Genomic DNA, 21,892 nt, shown 5'->3' with positions numbered 1-21,892 from the left:
TTATAATGATTAAAAAAATTATAATGATTTATGAATTTATTATAATGGATCAAAATATCAAAACGATAATTAGGTATAATGTATAATATATTATAATAAATTATGCCATATATATTATAATGTCTCATTAATATTCTTTTGCACATGGACTGAGATGGATAACCCAAGCCTGGTGCGGATATTCAACACACTTGGTGGTTTAGAATTTGGTCACATTTAGAGTCTAGGGATACAATGTTACTGCCATTCATGCGGCATGCCCTGCTTTTTTAGACTCTTTTTAGTTTTGATTACAACGTCCAATGTCAATAGCCATATCTCTCGTTAATAAAACTTTAATTGATACGAACCTATTATTTATATAAATATATGTATGATGATTTAATATACTTGAACATGATAAAACCCTTAGCCCTAAGAATGACAATAAGATATTAAATTTATAACTCATTGTAGGCGTATGTGTTAACGTGCGTTTGGCCCATTGCAGTTCATGGCTGGCTAGTATTCAACTCACCCAAATTTAGAACGTGCTATGCACAAATTGCCATTCTTCAGAAAAAAGGGTCAACGGTCAGACCCCTCCAAACAGATATACACACATAACATAACAAACTCCCTCCAAACCAAATATTCTACCCTACATTCCCTCCACTTCACCAAACGACCATTTCAACCCACAATTAAAACTAAAAAAAAAATCTTAACAATTAAACACCTCAAATTAATTGATTAAAAAACTAACACTAACAAAAATAATAATTTTATTATTAAATTAAATTAACACGGATAATTCTCCTCTCTAAACGCATCTCTTTTCATTTCTTCTCTTCAATCTCTCTATCATTCCTAAACCCAAATTTTTCATTTTCATTTCATTTTTTCTGTCAAGCCATACACAACCATGGACGAAGAGAAAAACAACCCTGATAAGTCTTCAACCGTTTCTCCTAAGGCCGGTGAAGCCACCAATACGGAGTCGCCCAAGGTCGAGACAAAGCCAAATGAAATCGAAACTGCAGAGGGGAAGACACCAAAAAAGGAGGGTGATCAGCTCGGAGAGATCGAAGAGACCAAAGAAGTACATGAAGAAGCTCCTCCTCCTGAGATCCAATATACTCTTGAAACAGCTTCGGAAGAAATCGATAAGTTTCTCTCAACATTACCTGCAAAAACTGATGATGAGAATAATAAAGCCTCGCCGGAGATCCCGGAGACGGTTATTGGGAAATTCTTGGATCTTTTTGAGGAGCAACTCACCAAGCATGACTCAACAGTCGAAGGAAAAGTGAAAGGGTCTCAGGTTCCTGAAGATGATACGTTGATTTTGAACGCTGTGGATCGAGTTTCGAAGCTGGCAACGTCCATTGGTGAGCTGAAATCGGATGCTGACAAAAAACAATGCGTTTTGATCAACCGAATCGGTGCGATTAAACAGCGTGCAATGTGTTTCTTGGAGGATGAATTCAGGTTGATTCTTGAACACATTCCTGATTCATCAGATCCAAAAACTGAAACAAAAGATGCTGAAGAATCCGCTCCCACTGAGGATTATTCCACAAATTATTCCGGATATACTCCGGAAATGTTGTCCAGCTTGAATAAAATCGCCCATGAAATGATCTCGGCAGGGTATGAATCTGAATGTGTCGAGATTTACATGATATCAAGAAGGATCACGTTTGATGATAACTTGAACCACACAGGTTTTGAGAAGTTCAGCATCGATGAAGTACAGAAGATGAGTTGGGAACACCTAGAGAGAGAAATCGCCACGTGGATCTCTACCTTCTCGGAATGTGCCACGCTGTACTTCCCCGGAGAGAAAAAGCTGGCTGAGTCGGTTTTTACGGACTATCCCATGGTCTCGTCAAGCCTGTTCAGCAATCTTACACGTGGCGTGATGATTCAGTTACTTAATTTCGCCGAAGCTATGGCAATGACCAAACGCTCGGCGGAAAAATTGTTTAAGGTTCTTGACATGTATGAGACTCTACGTGATAATATGGCAGCTTTGCAAGAACTGTATCCCGGTGAATGTTCGAACGAGGTCAAGACGGAGACGGCAACTGCTAAAATGAGGCTTGGAGAGGCGGCAATTTGCATGTTTTGTGATCTTGAGAATTCGATCAAATCCGATACAGGGAAGATGACCGTGCCCGGTGGTGCTGTCCATCCTTTGACTCGCTACACTATGAATTATTTGAAGTATGCTTGTGAGTATAAGAACACGTTAGAGCAAGTTTTCAAAGAGCATTGTAAGATTGAAAGAAACGACTCGAGAAGAAGAACAGATTTTGAAGTGGGCGAAGTGGATCAGTATAATAGAAACAATAATAATAACAGTAACAGCAATAACCATGAAGAACATCAGCCGTCCCCGTTTTCGAATCAATTAGTGAGAGTGATGGATTTGTTGGACACCAATCTGGAGGGGAAATCGAAGCTGTACAGGGACATATCATTGAGCAGCATTTTCATGATGAACAACGGACGCTACATCTTGCAGAAGATAAAAGGGTCAACGGAGATCCACGATGCGATGGGGGACACGTGGTGCCGCAAGAAGTCGTCCGATCTAAGGAACTACCACAAGAATTACCAGAGGGAGACCTGGGGGAGGCTTTTGGGTTGTTTAACACTTGAAGGATTGATGGAAAAAGGGAAGGTGGTGAAGCCGGTGCTAAAAGAGAGGTTCAAGAGCTTCAACGCAATGTTCGATGAAATTCACAGGACTCAGACGTCGTGGGTCGTCAGCGATGACCAGCTTCAGTCAGAGCTCAGGGTTTCAATATCGGCAGTTGTTATCCCTGCTTACAGATCATTTGTGGGAAGATTCTCACAGTACCTGGATCCAGGAAGGCAATCGGAGAAATATATCAAGTTCCAGCCTGAAGATATAGAGACTTACATTGAGGAGTTGTTTGATGGGAAGAGGAAACCATAATTTTACCATATTTATTTATTTATATATATGCATGCACAAGCCCTAAACACAAAACAAAACTACAAGCCCTAGAAATGATGATGGGGAAGAAGAGAACTATTTCTATTTTTGAAGCCACAGAGAATTGGTGATCCGCGAAGCTGCAATATGGTCATTGCATCATGTGTAGAAGCAAGAAGCTTAACTGGATTAGAAAATATATTTTTGTTTTTGGTATCTAATTGCAGTACTTCATGGGAGTCGATTCAAATTGACTTGGAGAAAGTAGCTAGCCATTTTTTGAAATTGTTTACTTGTATTTGTTTTTGTTTTATTTGTTCTTGCATTTTAATTTATGAAATGAACAACATGATGATGATGATGATGATGATTCTAATTTGTTAGTAAGTAACTCGCTGTGTCATTTTGCTTAGCTTCTTTTCTTTAATGTAATTAATTAATTAATAGGTACATGCAATTCTACAACGTGACGAGGCTGCTGAAATTAAAGAATGGGTTAAAAAGTAATTACTGTATTTATTTAATTAAAAAAAACTACATTTAAAAGTAGGCTATAAGATGATTTTTTTAACTCAACTACAAAAATACCTTAATAATAACCTAATGAGTTTATTCATTTACAGTTGTAAAATCAGTTAATCTACTTAAAGATTATGAGAAGTATTCTAAATTATTAGAAAATAATAAAAAGAACTTATATACCGAATATTAAAAAGCGATGCTATTGCCCTCTACCTTTTATCTGAGTTGACCTTAATTATTATTTTCTTCTTATTATACTTTTATTCTTAATAAAATTACTAAATAAGACGCAAAAGTATTTTATACACAATCTAGCGAGTAGGGGTGAATATGGGTACGGTAAACTGGACCGGAGTCGGAACCTACCCAGAACTGATATTGTGCGATAGGTTCCAGTTTTTTTTTTTTTTTTGAATCATACTAGGGCTGTGCAAATCCGGATATCCGATCCGATAGGGCATTTTTTGATCCGATCCGAATTTTCGGATCAAGCTTTTGTTGATCCGAATCCGACCCGAATTATTGGATATCCGTTTATCCGGATATCCGATTATTCGGATCGGATAATCGATATCCAAATTTTATCCGAATTTTAATATTTTCTTATTAAAATTTAAAACCAAATAATACAATCCTTCATTTCATTGAACTATAAACTATAAAGACAGCAATTTAAATTTTATCCGAAACTGTTCATGAACTACAAACATAAACTATAAACTATAAAGTAAAGCAATTAAAATGAACTATAACTATAAAGACAGCAAGAGAAAATCCAGTTGTTTGAGTCCAATCTCGAATTATTCTCAGGCCAAGACCTCAAGTCTTGTCCCTTGCCAAATGCCAGTTGCCACCCCACTTAGAAACTAAAAAGACCAAGGTAGGTGCTCCAATTCATCACTGCACAAAAGGAAAAATATTATGTCAAACAATGAAAATAACAACAATAATTCACTGTAGTACGGTTTGAAAATAAGGTGAATTACTCTTCCAAGTTTGTTGAAATTCCCATTTAACAAAGAATTAAACAAATACAAATATGGGTTACGAATGGAACTAAAATTCTTGGAAATGCATAACATAATCCTTCACATTGCAACTATTATCCAAGTCTGCCAACACCATCTACTAATTATAAATCAATTCCATTCCGGGGAGATCCTCAACCTCCTCAGTATACCATTCAATACATACTCCTCTCACATCATCAAACTTCTAATCCCATATACTTCAAGTTTTTTCAAACATACAACGATTGAGATGAGATCTGGTGAAAGTGTAGAGATTGAGACGACAGAGTACAGACGCGATCTGGTTTGAGAGACTGAGAGGCTGTGCCGTGTGCGACTGACGATGACGACTGAGAGACTGAGAGGCTGTGCGACTGACGGTGACGATGACGACCGTGAAGACTAGAGGCTGTGCGACTGACGTGACGGCTGTGAGAGACTGAGAGGCTGTGCGATACTGCGATTGACGATGACGATTGACGACTGTGCGTGAGCGAGAGTGCGAGACAGCGTGTTCGTGAACGAATCGTGTTCGAGTCGAGCGAGAGAGATGCTGGATTGCTGGGTGTTTACTGTTTAGGCCTTAGGTTTCGTGACTTCGTGTTGTTCGATGTCTGAGACCCGAGACGAGAGTCAGAGTAGTAGAGACTGTGAGAGTTGTATTTTTCGTTGGAGACATCTGTTAGTGTATTGTCTTAGTGCGTTACTGTGTTAGCAGTGTTAGGGGTTGAATTTAATTTTGAAAAGCAGTGTTAGGGGTGAATTTAATTTTGAAAACCCAAAACTACGTAGTTTAGCAAAATCCGGATCGGATACGGATATCCGATTTTTTTATTATCCCGATCCGGTATCCGATCCGAATATTCGGATTTTGCTAAATTCTGATTCGTATCCGATCCGAATTTTCCGGAGCGGAGTGGAGCGATTAGAATTGGATATCGGATATCGATTTTTTTGCACAGCCCTAATCAATACTGTATGATTCGGAACCTGAAAAAAGAACCTACAACGAGTACCCTGCTTGACACCTGCAACGGATACCTGTTTTTAGAACCTGGACTGAAATAAATATCTATGAAGAATAAGGGGTCTGTTGTAATTTTACATATAAAAATATTAAAATGAGAAAAGTTAAATTTTTACTATAACCTAATTAAATAAATATACAATTATACTTATTACATATAAACTTCACCATATACAAACTTTAATATATATAAATATTATATTAAATTTTTGATTAATTAAGTATATAATTGGAATAAAACTAGTTAAATGTATTTAATGTTATTAAAGATTATTTTTTTAATAGAATAGTATATTTGATTGACTAATATATAACATTAGTTATTTACTTCAATTATCAAGTTATAAGTATATCTGTAATAAATTAATAATTAATTAATGATAAAATAAATTGATAATATAATACATTACTAGTTAAATAATTCTTAATCATTATATATTCTATTATAAACATTAGTACAATACTTAATTAAACGATTAAAAATTAATTAATTATAATATTACATTAAGATTTGTAGTATGATTACTTAATTCATTATAACATTCATTATAATATGATCACATAATTAATTATAACATTTATAATGAAATGATTTTTAACTAACTATGATATTATATTATAAACATTAGTAATTCCTATATTGTATAATACTTAATTAAATGATTAAAAATTAATTATTATAACATTTGATTGCTTAATTAATTATAACATTACGTTATAAACAATGATCGATTACTTAATTAATTATACATTCCATTACAATATGAGTATAATATTAATTAAATGATTAGAAATTTAATTATTATTATTTATATTAAAGATTTATAGTATGATTACTTAATTCTTATAACATATATATAGTATGATATATAATTAATTAACATTACATAATGAAAGGATTACTTTATTAATTAGACATTATATTATAAACATTAGTAATTTACTATTTACACCATACCTAATTAAATGATTAGAAATTTAATTAATTATAGCATTACGTTATAAATTTATAGTATGATTACTTAATTAGTTATAACATTCCATTATAAACATTAGTCCAATACTTAATTAAATGGTTAGAAATTTAATTAATTAAAACATTACATTATAACTAAATGATTACTTAATTAATAATAATATTACATTATATTATAATCATTTAATTAATTATAATATTACATAGTTAAATTATTACTTAATTAATTATAAATTTATAACATTATATTATAAATATTAATAATTTACTGCATTGGTACATTACTTAATTAAATGATTAAAAATTTAATTAATTATAACATTACATTATGGATTTATAGTATAATTACTTAATTAATTATAATATTATATTATAAACATTAGTACAATACTTAATTAAATGATTATAAATTTAATTAATTATAATATTAAATAATAGATTTATAGTATGATTGTTTAATTAATTGTTTGTATTTGGGTTTTGATTGAGAAATTTTATGTGAATTTTGATGAATTGACTAAATTCAAGTGTTGCCTGGAGATTAGAGGATTTATGAGTCACATTTGACACAAATGAATGAGTAATCAAAATTTGCTAGGGGTGTATTTGTAAACTTTTAAGGTATTTTTGTTATTTTTTAAACTAATAGGGGGTAATTGATTTCTTACAAAGTACCCGGGAAAAGAACCGGAACCTGCATTTTAGGTTCTGGTTCCTTGAATTTAAGAATTAGCACTTTGCGGTTCCAATTCTTTTTTTTTGGAACTTGTATTGTGCGGTTCCAATTCTGGTTCTCCCGAAAAATGTAGAGTACCCAGAACCACTCACCCTTACTAGCTAGAATAATTTTTTTTGTTATTAATTTATAATTTCTATTTCTTTTTCTTTATCAAAAAATGTACATTTGAACATTAATTATTATGGGTTTGGACAGGATATTTATCTAATAATAGATCCTATGTTGATCTTATAACTTTGTGAGCTTTAAATAAACAAATGAACAATTTTAGCTGTCAAAGATTGAAAAAAATATGAAAATTTAATAAAATAAAAATAATTGGAATCGTAAATTAATTAGTTAAAACAAAGAAAAATAAAATAACTACAAAAATTTGAGATTATTTGAACAATTTAAAAGGTGTTCATTATTTAACACAAAAACGACGTCGTTTACAGAGATAAACTTTTCGACCATTAGCTAGATTCTGTCTGTCTCCGTCTGACCTGAGCGGACGTGTCATTCATGACGAAATCCGTTACACAAAGGGCAATAGTGGAACTCAAAATATCTCACGTTCTCAACACCGTACCGTAATCCAAGACAAGAACAGAAAGCTAACCCAAACAACTCTGTACTTCTCTCTTCTCTCTCGCCTGCCTTTCGAACACAACACAAACTCATTAGAAACACTTCATTTCGGACTCCGATTCTCACAACTCCTGTTCCTACAGTTACCCAAACTCCACCTAACAAATTCCAACGCTGCCCCTTGAAACCCTCTCCAAAAATCCCTAATTCCCTCCATATCCTCCCCCATGGTGAACGAGTTAGAGCGGCTTCGTCTCACCGGCCGGTGATTCTCGCGTGCCTAACCCGCATTCCTTTTCTTTGTTGGTTTATTCTCCAACTTATCTTAACTGTTTACTTTAGTTTTTTCGTTGAATAACATTGTTTGGCCTTTGATGTAGATTTCATGCTCTTAATTCACTTAGGGAAAGCCCGTTTTGGTTTTTTGGTTGTTTTTGTGTTTGTAGTTGTTTAATTGTTGGTGTTGCATGTTATTTTGTTTCTTTATGACTTGTTTTCCAGTAGCATTCACTGTTAAGTGCTTAGTTTTATGAATATTTTGTTTGTTGTAATCATAATTTCTAGGGTTTAGAAAAAGATTACCGTTAGTTGTAACTGTTGTGATAATCTTCTTAGATGGTTAATTAGCTATTTGAAGTTTTCGCATTATTAAGATGATATGTTAAGAACTATTCAGTATTCGGACACATGTATAACTTAATTTTTAGCTGGAAATTTTGAGAAATTAGATGACCAAGTGTTTCATTTTTAAAGAAAGAACTTGTCTTTTTTAACAATTAATTCGTTTTGGACTGACATTTGATCGCCAGAGTAATGGTGGACAAAATAAAGTTTTAAGTTCTTCCCACAGTTGTTTTAAATCTTTGAGGGATTATCTCGTCTGCCACGTATCAATTCACATACTTATGTGAACGATTTTGTGTTGAATGTGCATAATGTTGACACATGTTTTGATTTAGTCATTAAAGTTTTCCCAACGCGACAAGCATCATCTCTTATCGCGGGAGACTCTTTTTTGGAAAAGGACAAGTGTCAGACCCTTCTTTATAATCATTCTCATTCTCATTGTTAAACTCATTTAACTTAGATTCTTTATCTTGGCCAAGGACAACACTTTTAACTTGTGGTTTTCCAGTTGCCGTAGTTATAAAGGCTTGAAGTTTTATTTTATCCTCATATTAAATTGCTTAAATCAAAAGGAGGCCTAGATAGGTTAAATGAACGTTACCTTGCTGAGTAATTTAGTTTCCTATGTGGCATTTCACTTTTTGGTTGATGATAGGATACATTTTGCCTTTTAAGTATTTAGGTGATGTATGTTTTAACCTAGCATATATATTGATTAACACTCAGTGTCTTCCGAAGTGCTTCTCACTTTTCAAATGTTTTATATGTGACAAATGATTTCTCAGTAGAAGTGCCTCATAATTATTTGAACATCTATAGTGAGCATATTGTTATTAGTGTGGTGATTGTTGAATTTGTTGAACATTGACAATCCTTAATGCTAAATTTTGTGTTATGAATTTTCATTACCTTAATGTTGACACTTAAGTTCCTTTCTTATAATGGAAAATGTGAAGTTCTTATCTTATCACTGTGGAATTATGAGGATACTTTCATATTAACATAATTGTACTTGTTCATCTTCTAAAGGTACTTATTTTTTCCTTGCATTTATCTTCTCTTTTGAAGGTTTGTTCACTTCTAAAGATCGGTTTTTGCTCCATTAATTTGATATTACACTATCAAGAACATGGGAAGTACATTTAATCCTCAGATTTTAGTGGAAAAGCTAGCCAAGCTTAACAACTCACAGACGAGCATAGAGAGTATCCTCTTGATTTGGACTATGGATGGTTTTCCTTTATCCTGTTATTTGTGTTCGTATATTTTTGGGACAATCAGGCTGTCTGCTTTTTTGTGTATAGTGGGATCAGCATTATGTTTTTAGAGTTTGATTTGTTATAAATTCAGGTGTAGCCACATTACATCTTGTTAGGGTCTTTAAATGTATAATTATCTTAGTTTGTTTTCTTAATCCACTCTCAAATTTCTTCTTTTGTTAAGTCTGATATTTTTTTTTCCTAACTTTTTCAAAATCAAAATTTAATTGCTTTGCTTTCAGTTTGAAGACTGTTTTCACTGGATTCTCATTTAGCTGCTTCAGTACCTTTTTCTTTCCCAGTATATTTTTTAAGACAAGCCACCAATGTAAACATTAAGTTGAACATAAGTTTTCTATGTATTTTTTTTTTCTTCAATAATTTTTATAACCAATTGATTGTTTCTATCCTTAACGTGATTCAGCTTTATCGCATTGGTGTATTTTTCATATGAATAAGGCCAAGCAAGTTGTAGAAACATGGGACAGACGATTTCATTGCTCTCCACGTGAGCAGAGATTGGCTTTTCTGTATCTTGCAAATGACATCTTGCAGAATAGTAGAAGAAAAGGTTCTGAGTTTGTTGGTGAATTTTGGAAGGTTCTTCCAGATGCTCTTCGTGATGTGATGGATAATGGAGACGAGTTTGGAAGAAATGCTGCACGACGGCTGGTATATTCATCTTAACATTGCATTTTCTACTTATTTAGTCAAATTTGATGTATTTTGCTATGAGTCTTATATCCTGTTTTCATGTTGATAAATATCTTTGAAATATCTAATATTTCTGTTAGAAGGAAACCTAGATCCAAAAAGATGATAGTTTATGTATTTGGGAAGCAAAGCTTCGAGGATCTGAATGGAAGTGACTTTTTGTATCCTTATGAATCCTTGCAAGTATGTATTTGGAAAGTTTTAGGGATTTCCCTCATACTTAATGGGTTAGTGGGAAGACTAAGGAAAAGAGCATTAAACCAACTTTCATGGTCTCTTCCATTCTATCTGGAATATCACCAACTACCAGTTTGTGGTATACAAGAGACATACTAAAAAAATAAAGGAAAAGGATATGGATTTGGAGACTGTTACCTAAACTTCAAAATATCAAGGAATTCCTGAAAGGACCCCAAATATTTGAAAGCAGTGGCATGAACCAGGTTCATTCTCATAAGAATAAATTCCTCAGACTCTTGCCTTCAAATCTCTAACTAAACGTCAATCTCTTTAAGCAGTCCTCATACACTAAATATTTTAGAACAAACATAAAGACGACATTGATAATATTCTGGTAGAGAGAAACAGGTTTGCGCCTGTTGTTTTATGTTTTTCTGTTTGTGTGTGTTTTGCTGCATTGGTTAACCTATTATTTTAGATGCTTCTTGATTTTTTCCCCCCTTTTGTGGAAATCACCGTCATAGTACCGCTGAAATTACACACTGATGTGACCTGGGAGAAGGAGAGTGCGGGCTGCAAATATTCATTCATTGATATTCTGGGGGAATCTTCATGTTAAACAGTTAGATCATGGTCCATTAATCTTATATTAAACTTAGTTTGCTAAAAGAACTGCTAGGACAAATGCAATTGTCTTGCCATCTTTGGTCTTTCATATGCTTGCATGGCACTTATATGCATATGGTTTTTACTAGCTTGGTATCAGAGTCAATTCCTTCGATTGGTTATGTTGGACATTAGCATGACGGTTTATGTTTCTTCCATCTATATGTGCAGATTAATATTTGGGAGGAGAGGAAAGTTTTTGGTTCTCGAGGGCAAATTCTGAAGGAAGAGCTTGTGGGAAGGCACCTGGAAAATTACAACAGAAATGGGAAGCATCAGGGCATGAAATTGGTAATCCATGTCTTCTTTTATATATATATATATATATATATATATATTTGGTTTAGAATTATAAGTTAATACCATCTCTCATCTTCTTTCTTTTAAGCAGAAGCAGCCTATTGGAAATACAGTGGACAAAATAGTCTCAGGTTATCAAGTTGTCTATGGTGGCCAGATTGATGAAGACGTTGTATTGAACAAATGTAGGAATGCTATTAGCTCTATTGAGAAAGTAGAGAAGGAAATTGGTAGTGACATCCATTCTGGTATTACCCGCATTGCCTTCTTTAGACAGCCGCTATAAATACGTTTGTTAATGTTTGACTATATAATCTGTTTATGGAATGAACAATATTCAGTTATTGTGTCTTACTGCATAGGCTATGCATTTGTGTTGTATAAGAACCAAGCATATATTGTGAAGTGGCATTTCTAGGCTTAGTAGGGGGAATATGGGTAGCGGGTTTAGAACTGGAACCGGAGTCGGAACTACCCAGAACTGATATTGTGCGGATAGGTTCCAGTTTTTTTTTTTTTTTGAATCAATACTAGGGCTGTGCAAATCCGATATCCGATCCGAATAGGGCATTTTTTGATCCGATCCGAATTTTCGGATCAAGCTATTTGTTGATCTGAATCCGATCCGAATTATGTGGATATCCGGTTATCCGGATATCCGATATTCGGATCGGATAATCGGATATCCAAATTTTATCCGAATTTTAATATTTCTTATTAAAATTAAAACCAATAATACAATCCTTCATTTCATTGAACTATAAACTATAAAGACAGCAATTAAAATTTATCCGAAACTGTTCAATGAACTACAAACATAAACTATAAACTATAAGTATAAGCAATTAAAAGAACTATAACTATAAAGACAGCAAGAGAAATCCAGTTGTTTGAGTCCAATCACTCGAATTCAGTTGCTCAAGGGACCATCAAGTCTTTTCCCTTGCCAAATGCCAGTTGCCACCCACGTAGAAACTAAAAAGACCAAGGTGAAGGTGCTCCAATTCATCACTGCACAAAAGGAAAATATATGTCAAACAATGAAAAATAACAACAATAATTCACTGTAGTACGGTTTGAAAATAAGGTATGAATTACTCTTCAAGTTGTTGAAATTCCCATTTAACAAAAGAATTAAACAAATATCAAATATGGGTTCGAATGGAACTAAATCTTGGAAATGCATGAACATAATCCTTCAACATTGCAACTAGTATCCAAGTCTGCCAACAACCATCTACTAATTATAATTCATTCCGGGGAGATCCATCAACCTCCTCAGTATACCATTCAATACATACTCCTCACATCATCAAACTTCTAATCCCATATACTTTCAAGGTTTTCAAACATACACATCGATTGAGATGAGATCTGGTGAAAGTGTGAGGATTGAGACGACAGAGTACAGACGCGATCTGGTTTGAGAGACTGAGGGCTGTGCCGTGTGCGAATGACGATGACGACTGTGAGAGACTGAGAGGCTGTGCGATGCGAGTGACGATGACGACCGTGAGAGACTGAGAGGTGTGCGACTGACGATGACGGCTGTGTGAGAGACTGAGAGGCTGTGCGATACTGCGATTGACGATGACGATTGACGACTGTGCGTGAGCGAGGAGTGCGAGACAGCGTGTCGTGTACGAATCGTGTTCGAGTCAGAGCGAGAGAGATGCTGGATTGCTGGGTGTTACTGTTTAGGCCTTTAGGGTTCGTGACTTCGTGTTGTTCGAGTCTGAGACACAGAGACAGAGAGTCAGAGTGTGAGACTGTGAGAGTTGTATTTTTTCGTTGGAGACATGTTAGTGTTAGTGTCTTAGTGCGTTACTGTGTTAGCAGTGTTAGGGGTTGAATTTAATTTTGAAAAGCAGTGTTAGGGGGTGTGAATTTAATTTTGAAAACCCAAAACTACGTAGTAGTTTGAAAAATCCGGATCGGATCGGATATCCGATTTTTTATTATCCCGATCCGGTATCCGATCCATATTCGGATTTTGCTAAATTCTGATTCGTATCCGACCGAATTTTCCGGGCGGAGTGGAGCGGATTAGAATGGGGATATCGGATATCGGATTTTTTTGCCAGCCCTAATCAATACTGTATGATTCGGAACCTGAAAAAAGAACCTACAACGAGTACCTGCTTGACACTGCAACGGATACCTTGTTTTAGAACCTGGACTGAAATAAATATCTATGAAGAATAAGGGGTCTGTGTAATTTTACATATAAAAATTAAAATGAGGAAAGTTAAATTTTTACTATACCTAATAAATAAATATACAATTATACTTATTACATATAAACTTCACCATATACAAAACTTTAATAATTATAAATATTAATATTAATTTTTGATTAATAGATATAATTGGAATTAAAACTAGTAAATGTATTTTAATGTTAGTAAAAGAATTATTTTTTAATAGAATAGTATATTGATTGACTAATAATATAACATTTAGTTATTTACTTCAATTATCAAGTTATAAGTAATACTGTAATAAATTAATAATTAATTAATGATAAAAAATAAATTGATAAATTAATACATTACTAGTTAAATAATTATTAATCAATTATAATTCATTATAAACATTAGTACAATACTTAATTAAACGATTAAAAATTTAATTAATTATAATATACATAAAGATGTGTGATTGATTACTAATTCATTATAACATTACATTATATATGATCACATAATTAATTATAAACATTATATATGAAAGATATTTAACAACTATGATTTAGATTATAAACATAGTAATTCAATAGATTAGTATAAGACTTAATTAAATGATTAAAATTTAAGTTAATTATAACTTGATTGCTTAATTAATTAAACATTACGTTTAAACAAATGATCGGTTACTTAATTAATATACCATTCCATTACAAATATGAGTATAATATTTAATTAAATGATTAGAATTTAATTATTATTATTATATTAAAGATTTATAGTATGATACTTAATTCATTATAACATTATATTATAGTATGATAATAATAATAATAACATACAAATGAAATGATACTTTATTAATTATGACATTATATAAAACATTAGTAATTTACTATATTAGCACAATACCTAATTAAATGATAGAAATTAATTAATTATAGCATTACGTTATAATTTATGTATTGATTACTTAATTAGTTATAACCTTCCATTATAAACATTAGTCCAATACTTAATTAAATGGTTAGAAATTAATTATTAAACAATTACATTAAACTAAAGATACTTAATTAATAATAATATTACATATATTATAATCATTTAATAATTTAATATTACATAGTTAAATTATTACTTAATTAATTATAAATTTATAACATTATATATAAATATTAATAATTTACTGCATTGGTACATTATTAATTAAATGATTAAAAATTTAATTAATTATACATTACATATGGATTTATAGTATATTACTAATTAATAAATATATATTATAAACATTAGTACAATACTTAATTAAATGATTATAAATAATTAATTAATTAAATTAAAAAATTAAAAATAATTATTTGTATGATTGTTTAATTAATTGTGTTTTGGGGTTGATTGAGAAATTTTATGTGAATTTTGATGAATGACTAAAAAAGTGTTGCCTGGAGATTAGAGGATTTATGAGTCACATTTGACACAAATGAATGATAATCAAAATTTGCTAGGGGTGTATTTGTAAACTTTTAAGGTATTTTTGTTATTTTTAAACTAATGGGGGTAATTGATTTCTTACAAAGTACCCGGGGAAGAACCGAACCTGCATTTAGGTTCTGGTTCCTTGAATTTAAGAATTAGCACTTGCGGTTCCAATTCTTTTTTTTGGAACTGTATTGTGCGGTTCCAATTCTGGTTCTCCCGAAAAAAGAGAGTACCCAGAACCACTCACCCTTACTAGCTAGATAATTTTTTTTGTATTAATTATAATTTTATTTCTTTTTCTTTATCAAAAAATGTACATTTGAACATTAATTATTATGGGTTTTGGAAAGGATATTTATCTAATAATAGATCCTAGTGGATCTTATAAATTGTGAGCTTTAAATAAACAAATGAACAAATTTAGCTGTTCAAAGTTGAAAAAAATATGAAATTTAATAAAATAAAAATAATGGAATCGTAAATTAATAGTTAAAACAAAGAAAAATAAAATAACTACAAAAATTTGAGATTATTTGAACAATTTAAAAGTGTTCATTATTTAACACAAAAAACGACGTCGTTTACAGAGATAAACTTTTCGACCATTAGCTAGATTCTGCTGTCTCCGTCTGACCTGAGCGGACGTGTCATTCATGACGAAATCCGTTCCACAAAGGGCAATAGTGGAACTCAAAATATCTCACGTTTTCAACACCGTACCGTAATCCAAGACAAGAACAGAAAGCTAACCCAAACACTCTGTACTTCTCTCTCGCAGCCTTTCGAAACAACCACAGCTCATTAGAAACACTTCAGTTCGGACTCCGATCTCACAACTCCTGTTCCTACAGTTACCCAAACCCACCTAACAAATTCCAACGCTGCCCCTTGAAACCCTCTCCAAAATCCTAATTCCCTCATATCCCCCCATGGTGAACGAGTTAGAGCGGCTTCGTCTCACGGCCGGTGATTCTCGCGTGCCTAACCCGCATTCCTTTTCTTTGTGGTTTATTCTCCAACTTATCTTAACTGTTTACTTTAGTTTTTCGTTGAATAACATTGTTGGCCTTTGATGTAGATTTCATGCCTTTAATCACTTAGGGAAAGCCCGTTTGGTTTTTGGTTGTTTTTGTGTTTGTAGTTGTTTAATTGTTGGTGTTGCATGTTATTTTGTTCTTTATTGACTTGTTTCCAGTAGCATTCACTGTTAAGTGCTTAGTTTATGAATATTTTGTTTGTTGTAATCATAATTCTAGGGTTTAGAAAGATTACCGTTAGTTGTAAACTGTTGTGATAATCTTCTTAGTGGTAATTAGCTATTTGAAGTTTTCGCATTATAGGATGATATGTTAGAGCTATTCAGCATTCAGACACATGTATAACTTAATTTTTTTTCTGGAAATTTTGTAGAAATTAGATGACCAAGTGTTTCATTTTTAAAGAAAGAACTTGTCTTTTTTAACAATTAATTCGTTTTTGGAATGACATTTGATCGCCAGAGTAATGGGACAAAATAAAGTTTTAAGTTCTTCCCACAGTTGTTTTAAATCTTTGAGGGAGTATTCGTCTGCCACGTATCATTACATACTTATGTGAACGATTTTGGTGGAATGTGCATAATGTTGACAATGTTTGATTAGTCATTAAAGTTTTCCCCACGCGACAAGCATCATCTCTTATCGCGGGAGACTCTTTTGGAAAAGGACAAGTGTCAGACCCTTCTATAATCATTCTCATTCTCATTGTTAAACTAATTAATGATTCTTTATCTTGGCCAAGGACAACATTTTAACTTGTGCTTTTCAGTTGCCGTAGTTATAAAGGCTTGAAGTTTTTATTATCCTCATATTAAATTGCTAAATAAAAGGAGGCCTAGATAGGTTAAATGAACGTTACCTTGCTGAGTATTTGTTTCCTATGTGGCATTTCACTTTTGGTTGATGATAGGATACATTTTGCCTTTTAAGTATTAGGTGATGTATGTTTAACTAGCATATATATGATTACACATCAGTGCTTCCGAAGTGCTTCTCACTTTTCAAATGTTTTATATGTGACCAATGATTTCTCAGTAGAAGTGCCCATAATTATTGAACATTATAGTGAGCTATTATTAGTGTGGTGATGTGAATTTGTTGAACATTGACAATCCTAATTAAATTTGTGTTATGAATTTCATTACCTTAATGTGACTTAGGTCCTTTCTTATAATGAAATGTGAAGTTTTATTCTATCACTGTGGAATTATGAGGATTACTTTCATATTGACATAATTGTACTTTTTCATCTCAAAGGCTACTTATTTTTTCTTGCCTTTAGTAAAGAATGGATTAAAAAGTAATTATTTATTTAATAAATAAATAAAAAAACTACATTTAAAAGTAGGCTATAAGATGATTTTTTGAAATCAACTACAAAAATACCTTAATAATAACCTAATGAGTTTATTCATTTACAGTTGTAAAATCAGTTAATCCACTTAAAGATTATGAGAAAGTATTCTAGAATTATTAGAAGGAAAAAAAAAATAATAATAAATAACTTATACATGCGAATATATAAAAAAGCGATGCTATTGCCCCCTACCTGTTATCTGAGTTGACCTTAATTACTATTTTCTTCTTAATTATACTTTTATTCTTAATAGAAATTACTAAATTAGATGCAAAAGTATTTTATACACAATCTAGCTAGTAGGGGTGAGCACGGGTAGCGGATAGAATCGGAACTAGAGTCGAAACCCACCTAGAATCAATACTATGCGGATAAGTTCCAGTTCTATTTTTTTGGAATCGATATTGTGCGGTGACAGGCTTTTCGCAAGTATACGAAATCGTGCAAGTAAGAAAGCTCGAGTAAATGAGTGTCGAATCCTAGAGGAACTACCTACCAAGTATCAAACTAGTCTATTCTATTGCTATTTGATAAAACAGAATTTTAAGAATAACTTTAATGAAAAAATAATAAACTAAAAACTAAATAAATGCAGAATTTGTAAACACTTAGAAGTCAAGATCAAAATAACTAAACCTAGGGCACAGATTTCATACCAATTTAATCATATGCATTGACAGTTATTGCTAACCTAATTAAACATATTCTAAAAGCCAAATTCCCTAAAATTCCACTAACTTTTTCTCGAACAATTAGCAAATTAACCCTCAAGCAACAACCCAAGATATCTCTAAGTTTGATTTAGAAGCTAAGAGATCATTAAGTTCTATGGAATTTACCATAAGTACTTCACAGACTGCGGTAACCTATCTCTAGCGTTCGCTCAATCTATGGTTTTATTACTTTAGTCAAATTAGGTTTCATCTCTCGATCTCAACTTAACCCATAATATCAATCAACTCTCAAGCCCTTAAGAATTGAAAGCATTATGCACAATAATAAAACTTAGAATTAAAAGCTCAATAGGAATTAACAACAATTTAAGTCAATACATATTCATAAATTGGGCTACATCTTAGCTCTAGAAAAGAGAATTAGTTCATAATAAACATGAAAGAAACAATCATATTTATTGAAACATTCATCATGAGTTTACAAGAAAAGAATAAGGAAAACTTCTCTATATTGTGAATCAAAGCTCCAGAATTTCTGTTACTTCTCTTCTCTCCAGATTTTTCTCCATTTCTTCTCACCAAAAGATCCCCAAAATAATGCTAAAAGACTTCTATTTATATCTCACAAGGTTTAGGGTTTGTTTTTCCTTAATTCTATTTGATTTTGAACCCTTAACCCTATTCTCCTGGCTAAAAACGGACAACAAACTAGTGACTTACGTGACTGTGCCGCGGCACTGTGCTACGGCATAGTAGCTACTAGAAAAGTGTGCCACGGCACAATAGCTGCTGCCTTTTTCCTGCATCATTTCACTGTTCTTCAACGATATTGATTTTTGAACTCGATAACGATGAAATTTGAAAAATTTGTAAACATATGAAATGTATCCCTTTAAATCAGCTTTCCAACGGTTTAAGAATTGTCTTAATCCGAGTTCTATAGCTCAAGCTATTGTCAAAATACCAAGACATGCGTAAGCTGGAACGTAATCTAGAATCTTCTCTTTACTTCAACTTCCATAACTTCTTCAATTCAACTCCGATTCCTGATCCGTCTGTGTCCACTCGTCACTCATTCCGTTGCAAACATGATTCTTCATCCGAGCATAACATTTAAGCACTAGTGACCTGAAAAACACTCAAAAACACCTGTGATCCCGTAAAAGACAATTATGAAAATATTAAGCAATTTTACCAAATTAAGCATAATTTCCCACAATTAATCCCCCAAAAACCACTAACTAAATGTGTATTTTCAAGCTTTTATCATGCGGTTCTGGTTCCGGTTCCTACATGTGGAGGAACTGGAACCTGAAAAAAAGAACCTGCAGCGAGTACCCTACTTGGCACCTGCAGCGGGTACCCTGTTTTGGAACCTAGGCTGAAATAAAATATCTGAAGAATGGGGGGTCTATTATAATTTTACATATAAAAAATATTAAAATGGGAAAAGTTAAATTTTTACCATAACCTAATTAAATAAATATACAATTATACTTATTACATATAAACTATACCATATAAAAAACTTTAATATATTATAATATAGTGATATTAAAGTTTTGATTAATTAAGTGTATAATTGGAATTAAAACTAATTAAAAGTATTTTAATGTTATTAAAATAATTATTTTTTAATATAATAGTATATTTGATTGAATAATAATATAATATTTAGTTATTTACTTCAATTATCAAGTTCTAATGCGACTGACGATGACGACTGTGAGAGACTGAGAGGCTGTGCGACTGACGATGACGACTGTGCGTAAGCGAGAGTGCGAGACTACGTGTTCGTGTTCGAGTCGAGCGAGAGAGATACTGGGTGTTTACTGTTTAGGGTTCGTGTTCGAGTCTGAGACACAGAGACAGAGAGTCAGAGTAGTGAGAGTATCAGAGTATTGTATTTTTCGTTGGAGACTTGGAGAGTTGGAGTATAGAGTATAGACACTTAGACAGACAGACTGTTAGACTTAGAGTGTTAGTGTCTTAGTGACTTAGTGTTACTGTGTTAGCACTGTTAGGGACTTAGGGTGAATTTAATTTTGAAAACTCAAAACGACGTAGTTTAGCAAAATCCGGATCGGATACGGATATCCGATTTTTTTATAATCCCGATGCGGTATCCGAGCCGAATATTCGGATTTTGCTAAATTCCGATCCGTATCTGATCCGCATTTTCGGATATCCGAATTTTCCGGAGCGGAGCGGAGCGGATTAGGATCGGATATCGGATATCGGATTTTTTTGCACAACCCTAGTTGCGACCCTACACCACCACCATTCTCTTCTCCGATCGTCACTCACTAAAACCCCTTAAACTATATTCCCGTCGATCTTGCCAATCGTCGGCAATCGAGCTATTAGGATTTACATAACTGCCTCTCCTAAGTCAAATTCCAATTAATCTTAACAACCAAAATCCAATATTTCACCACCAAAAAACTTATTGGCATCAATTTTTTAAAAATCTCAATAACTTGGACCAAGTTTGCTCTTTGTTCGTCGGAATATAAATTTAAGTAGTAAACTGATATTTTAAAAATTTATGGGTGAAAAAATGTTATTAAACCATTATTTGGGTAAGAAAAAGTCGTTTACTCTTCATAATAGGTTAAACGATGGCGTTCTAATTGGGAGTCGCTCTCTTGGAATTGGAATACCTAAATAGCGGGAACGGTGGCGTTTTACTCCCCAGATTTGAAAGTCGCTGTGTAGGAATAGGGACACCTACGAAACGACACCGTTTTGATTGAAGTTCGCTGTAAATGTAGAATAGTCGAAGGTCCGAGCTTTCCGTGTGTCAACTGAGAAGTATTTTTCTCATATCACACTGAGAAACGGTGTGTAAATAGCAGAGAGATATGCCCACATCTTTATCTCGGCTAGGCAACGCCTTTCCGTTTTCAAAGCTCTTCAGGTTTTATCTTTTGCTTATATACATTACATTCTTTTTATTAGGGTTTTGTGCTTTAATTTTATATTATCGGAATTCGTACCATAATTGTTTTTCAATTCTCTTATTATTTGCAATGTTGATCAAGACTGATTAGAATCTGATTTTATTATTGTGATGACGAATTTAATAGTTACTCAAATACGAGATTTATTATTTGTTCTTGCTCAAATCCTTCCCTAATCGATTAACAGTATCCTATTTAGGTGGTTTGACACTAGTTTTAATGTTTATGAGATTATGAGCTTTCAATTTTTGTAAAAAAAATTATCATTTATGTGATTGCAGAAACTTATTTCTTTCTTAAACAGACGGAATTTTATCACTTTTGTGTGTCTCGAATTGTCAGTGTCTGGAGACATGGGATTAACTGCCTCTTCCATATTGTAAAGTTGAAAGGAAGGGTGCGTTTTTGGTTGTTTATAAAGTTTGAAGGACTGTTGAGTTTTCTTGGAATTTGAAAGTGGGAATTCATTATTTGGAAGTTCCATTCCAGAAAATGTAAATCAGCACTGAGTTTAAGCTTACATGAGTACCCTGTTTCAAATGTTAGTTATCAATTGTTGTTGTGGCTTCTATTCTGTTTAATGATCATAGAAAATTGTTTATTATGGATGATTGAATCCTTTTTTAAGTGGGATGTTTGATGGTGAACTTTATGTTCTT

The 21,892-nt window shown here is 32.8% G+C and overlaps 2 protein-coding genes across 5 annotated transcripts; both read left to right on the top strand.

Annotated features, from left to right (window-relative positions):
• Positions 1-904: 904 nt before the first annotated feature.
• On the top strand, positions 905-2,947 carry LOC116116353 (exocyst complex component EXO70B1-like). Its single transcript, XM_031402441.1, has one exon. It carries the CDS (start codon positions 905-907, stop codon positions 2,945-2,947), a length of 2,043 nt encoding a protein of 680 aa, XP_031258301.1.
• A 4,903-nt stretch (positions 2,948-7,850) lies between these two features.
• On the top strand, positions 7,851-11,884 carry LOC116117227 (regulation of nuclear pre-mRNA domain-containing protein 1B-like). 4 transcript variants are annotated; one of them, XM_031403266.1, is made up of 5 exons: positions 7,851-8,097; positions 9,487-9,623; positions 10,102-10,349; positions 11,409-11,528; positions 11,626-11,884. In XM_031403266.1, the coding sequence occupies exons 2-5, from the start codon at positions 9,548-9,550 to the stop codon at positions 11,821-11,823; spliced, it is 642 nt and encodes a 213-aa protein (XP_031259126.1). In that variant the 5' UTR covers positions 7,851-8,097; positions 9,487-9,547; the 3' UTR covers positions 11,824-11,884. The 4 variants fall into 4 exon arrangements, with proteins under 4 accessions (XP_031259126.1, XP_031259132.1, XP_031259121.1 ...); XM_031403272.1 differs by having other exon boundaries at positions 7,851-8,056; positions 11,626-11,883; XM_031403261.1 differs by having other exon boundaries at positions 7,851-8,093; positions 11,626-11,883.
• Positions 11,885-21,892: the final 10,008 nt, after the last annotated feature.

This window comes from Pistacia vera, unplaced genomic scaffold (assembly GCF_008641045.1).
Source record: "Pistacia vera cultivar Batoury unplaced genomic scaffold, PisVer_v2 Contig123, whole genome shotgun sequence".
Classification (NCBI taxonomy): domain Eukaryota; kingdom Viridiplantae; phylum Streptophyta; class Magnoliopsida; order Sapindales; family Anacardiaceae; genus Pistacia; species Pistacia vera.
The sequence above is the reverse complement of the archived record's forward strand: the minus strand, read 5'-3'. Positions and strand labels throughout refer to the sequence as shown.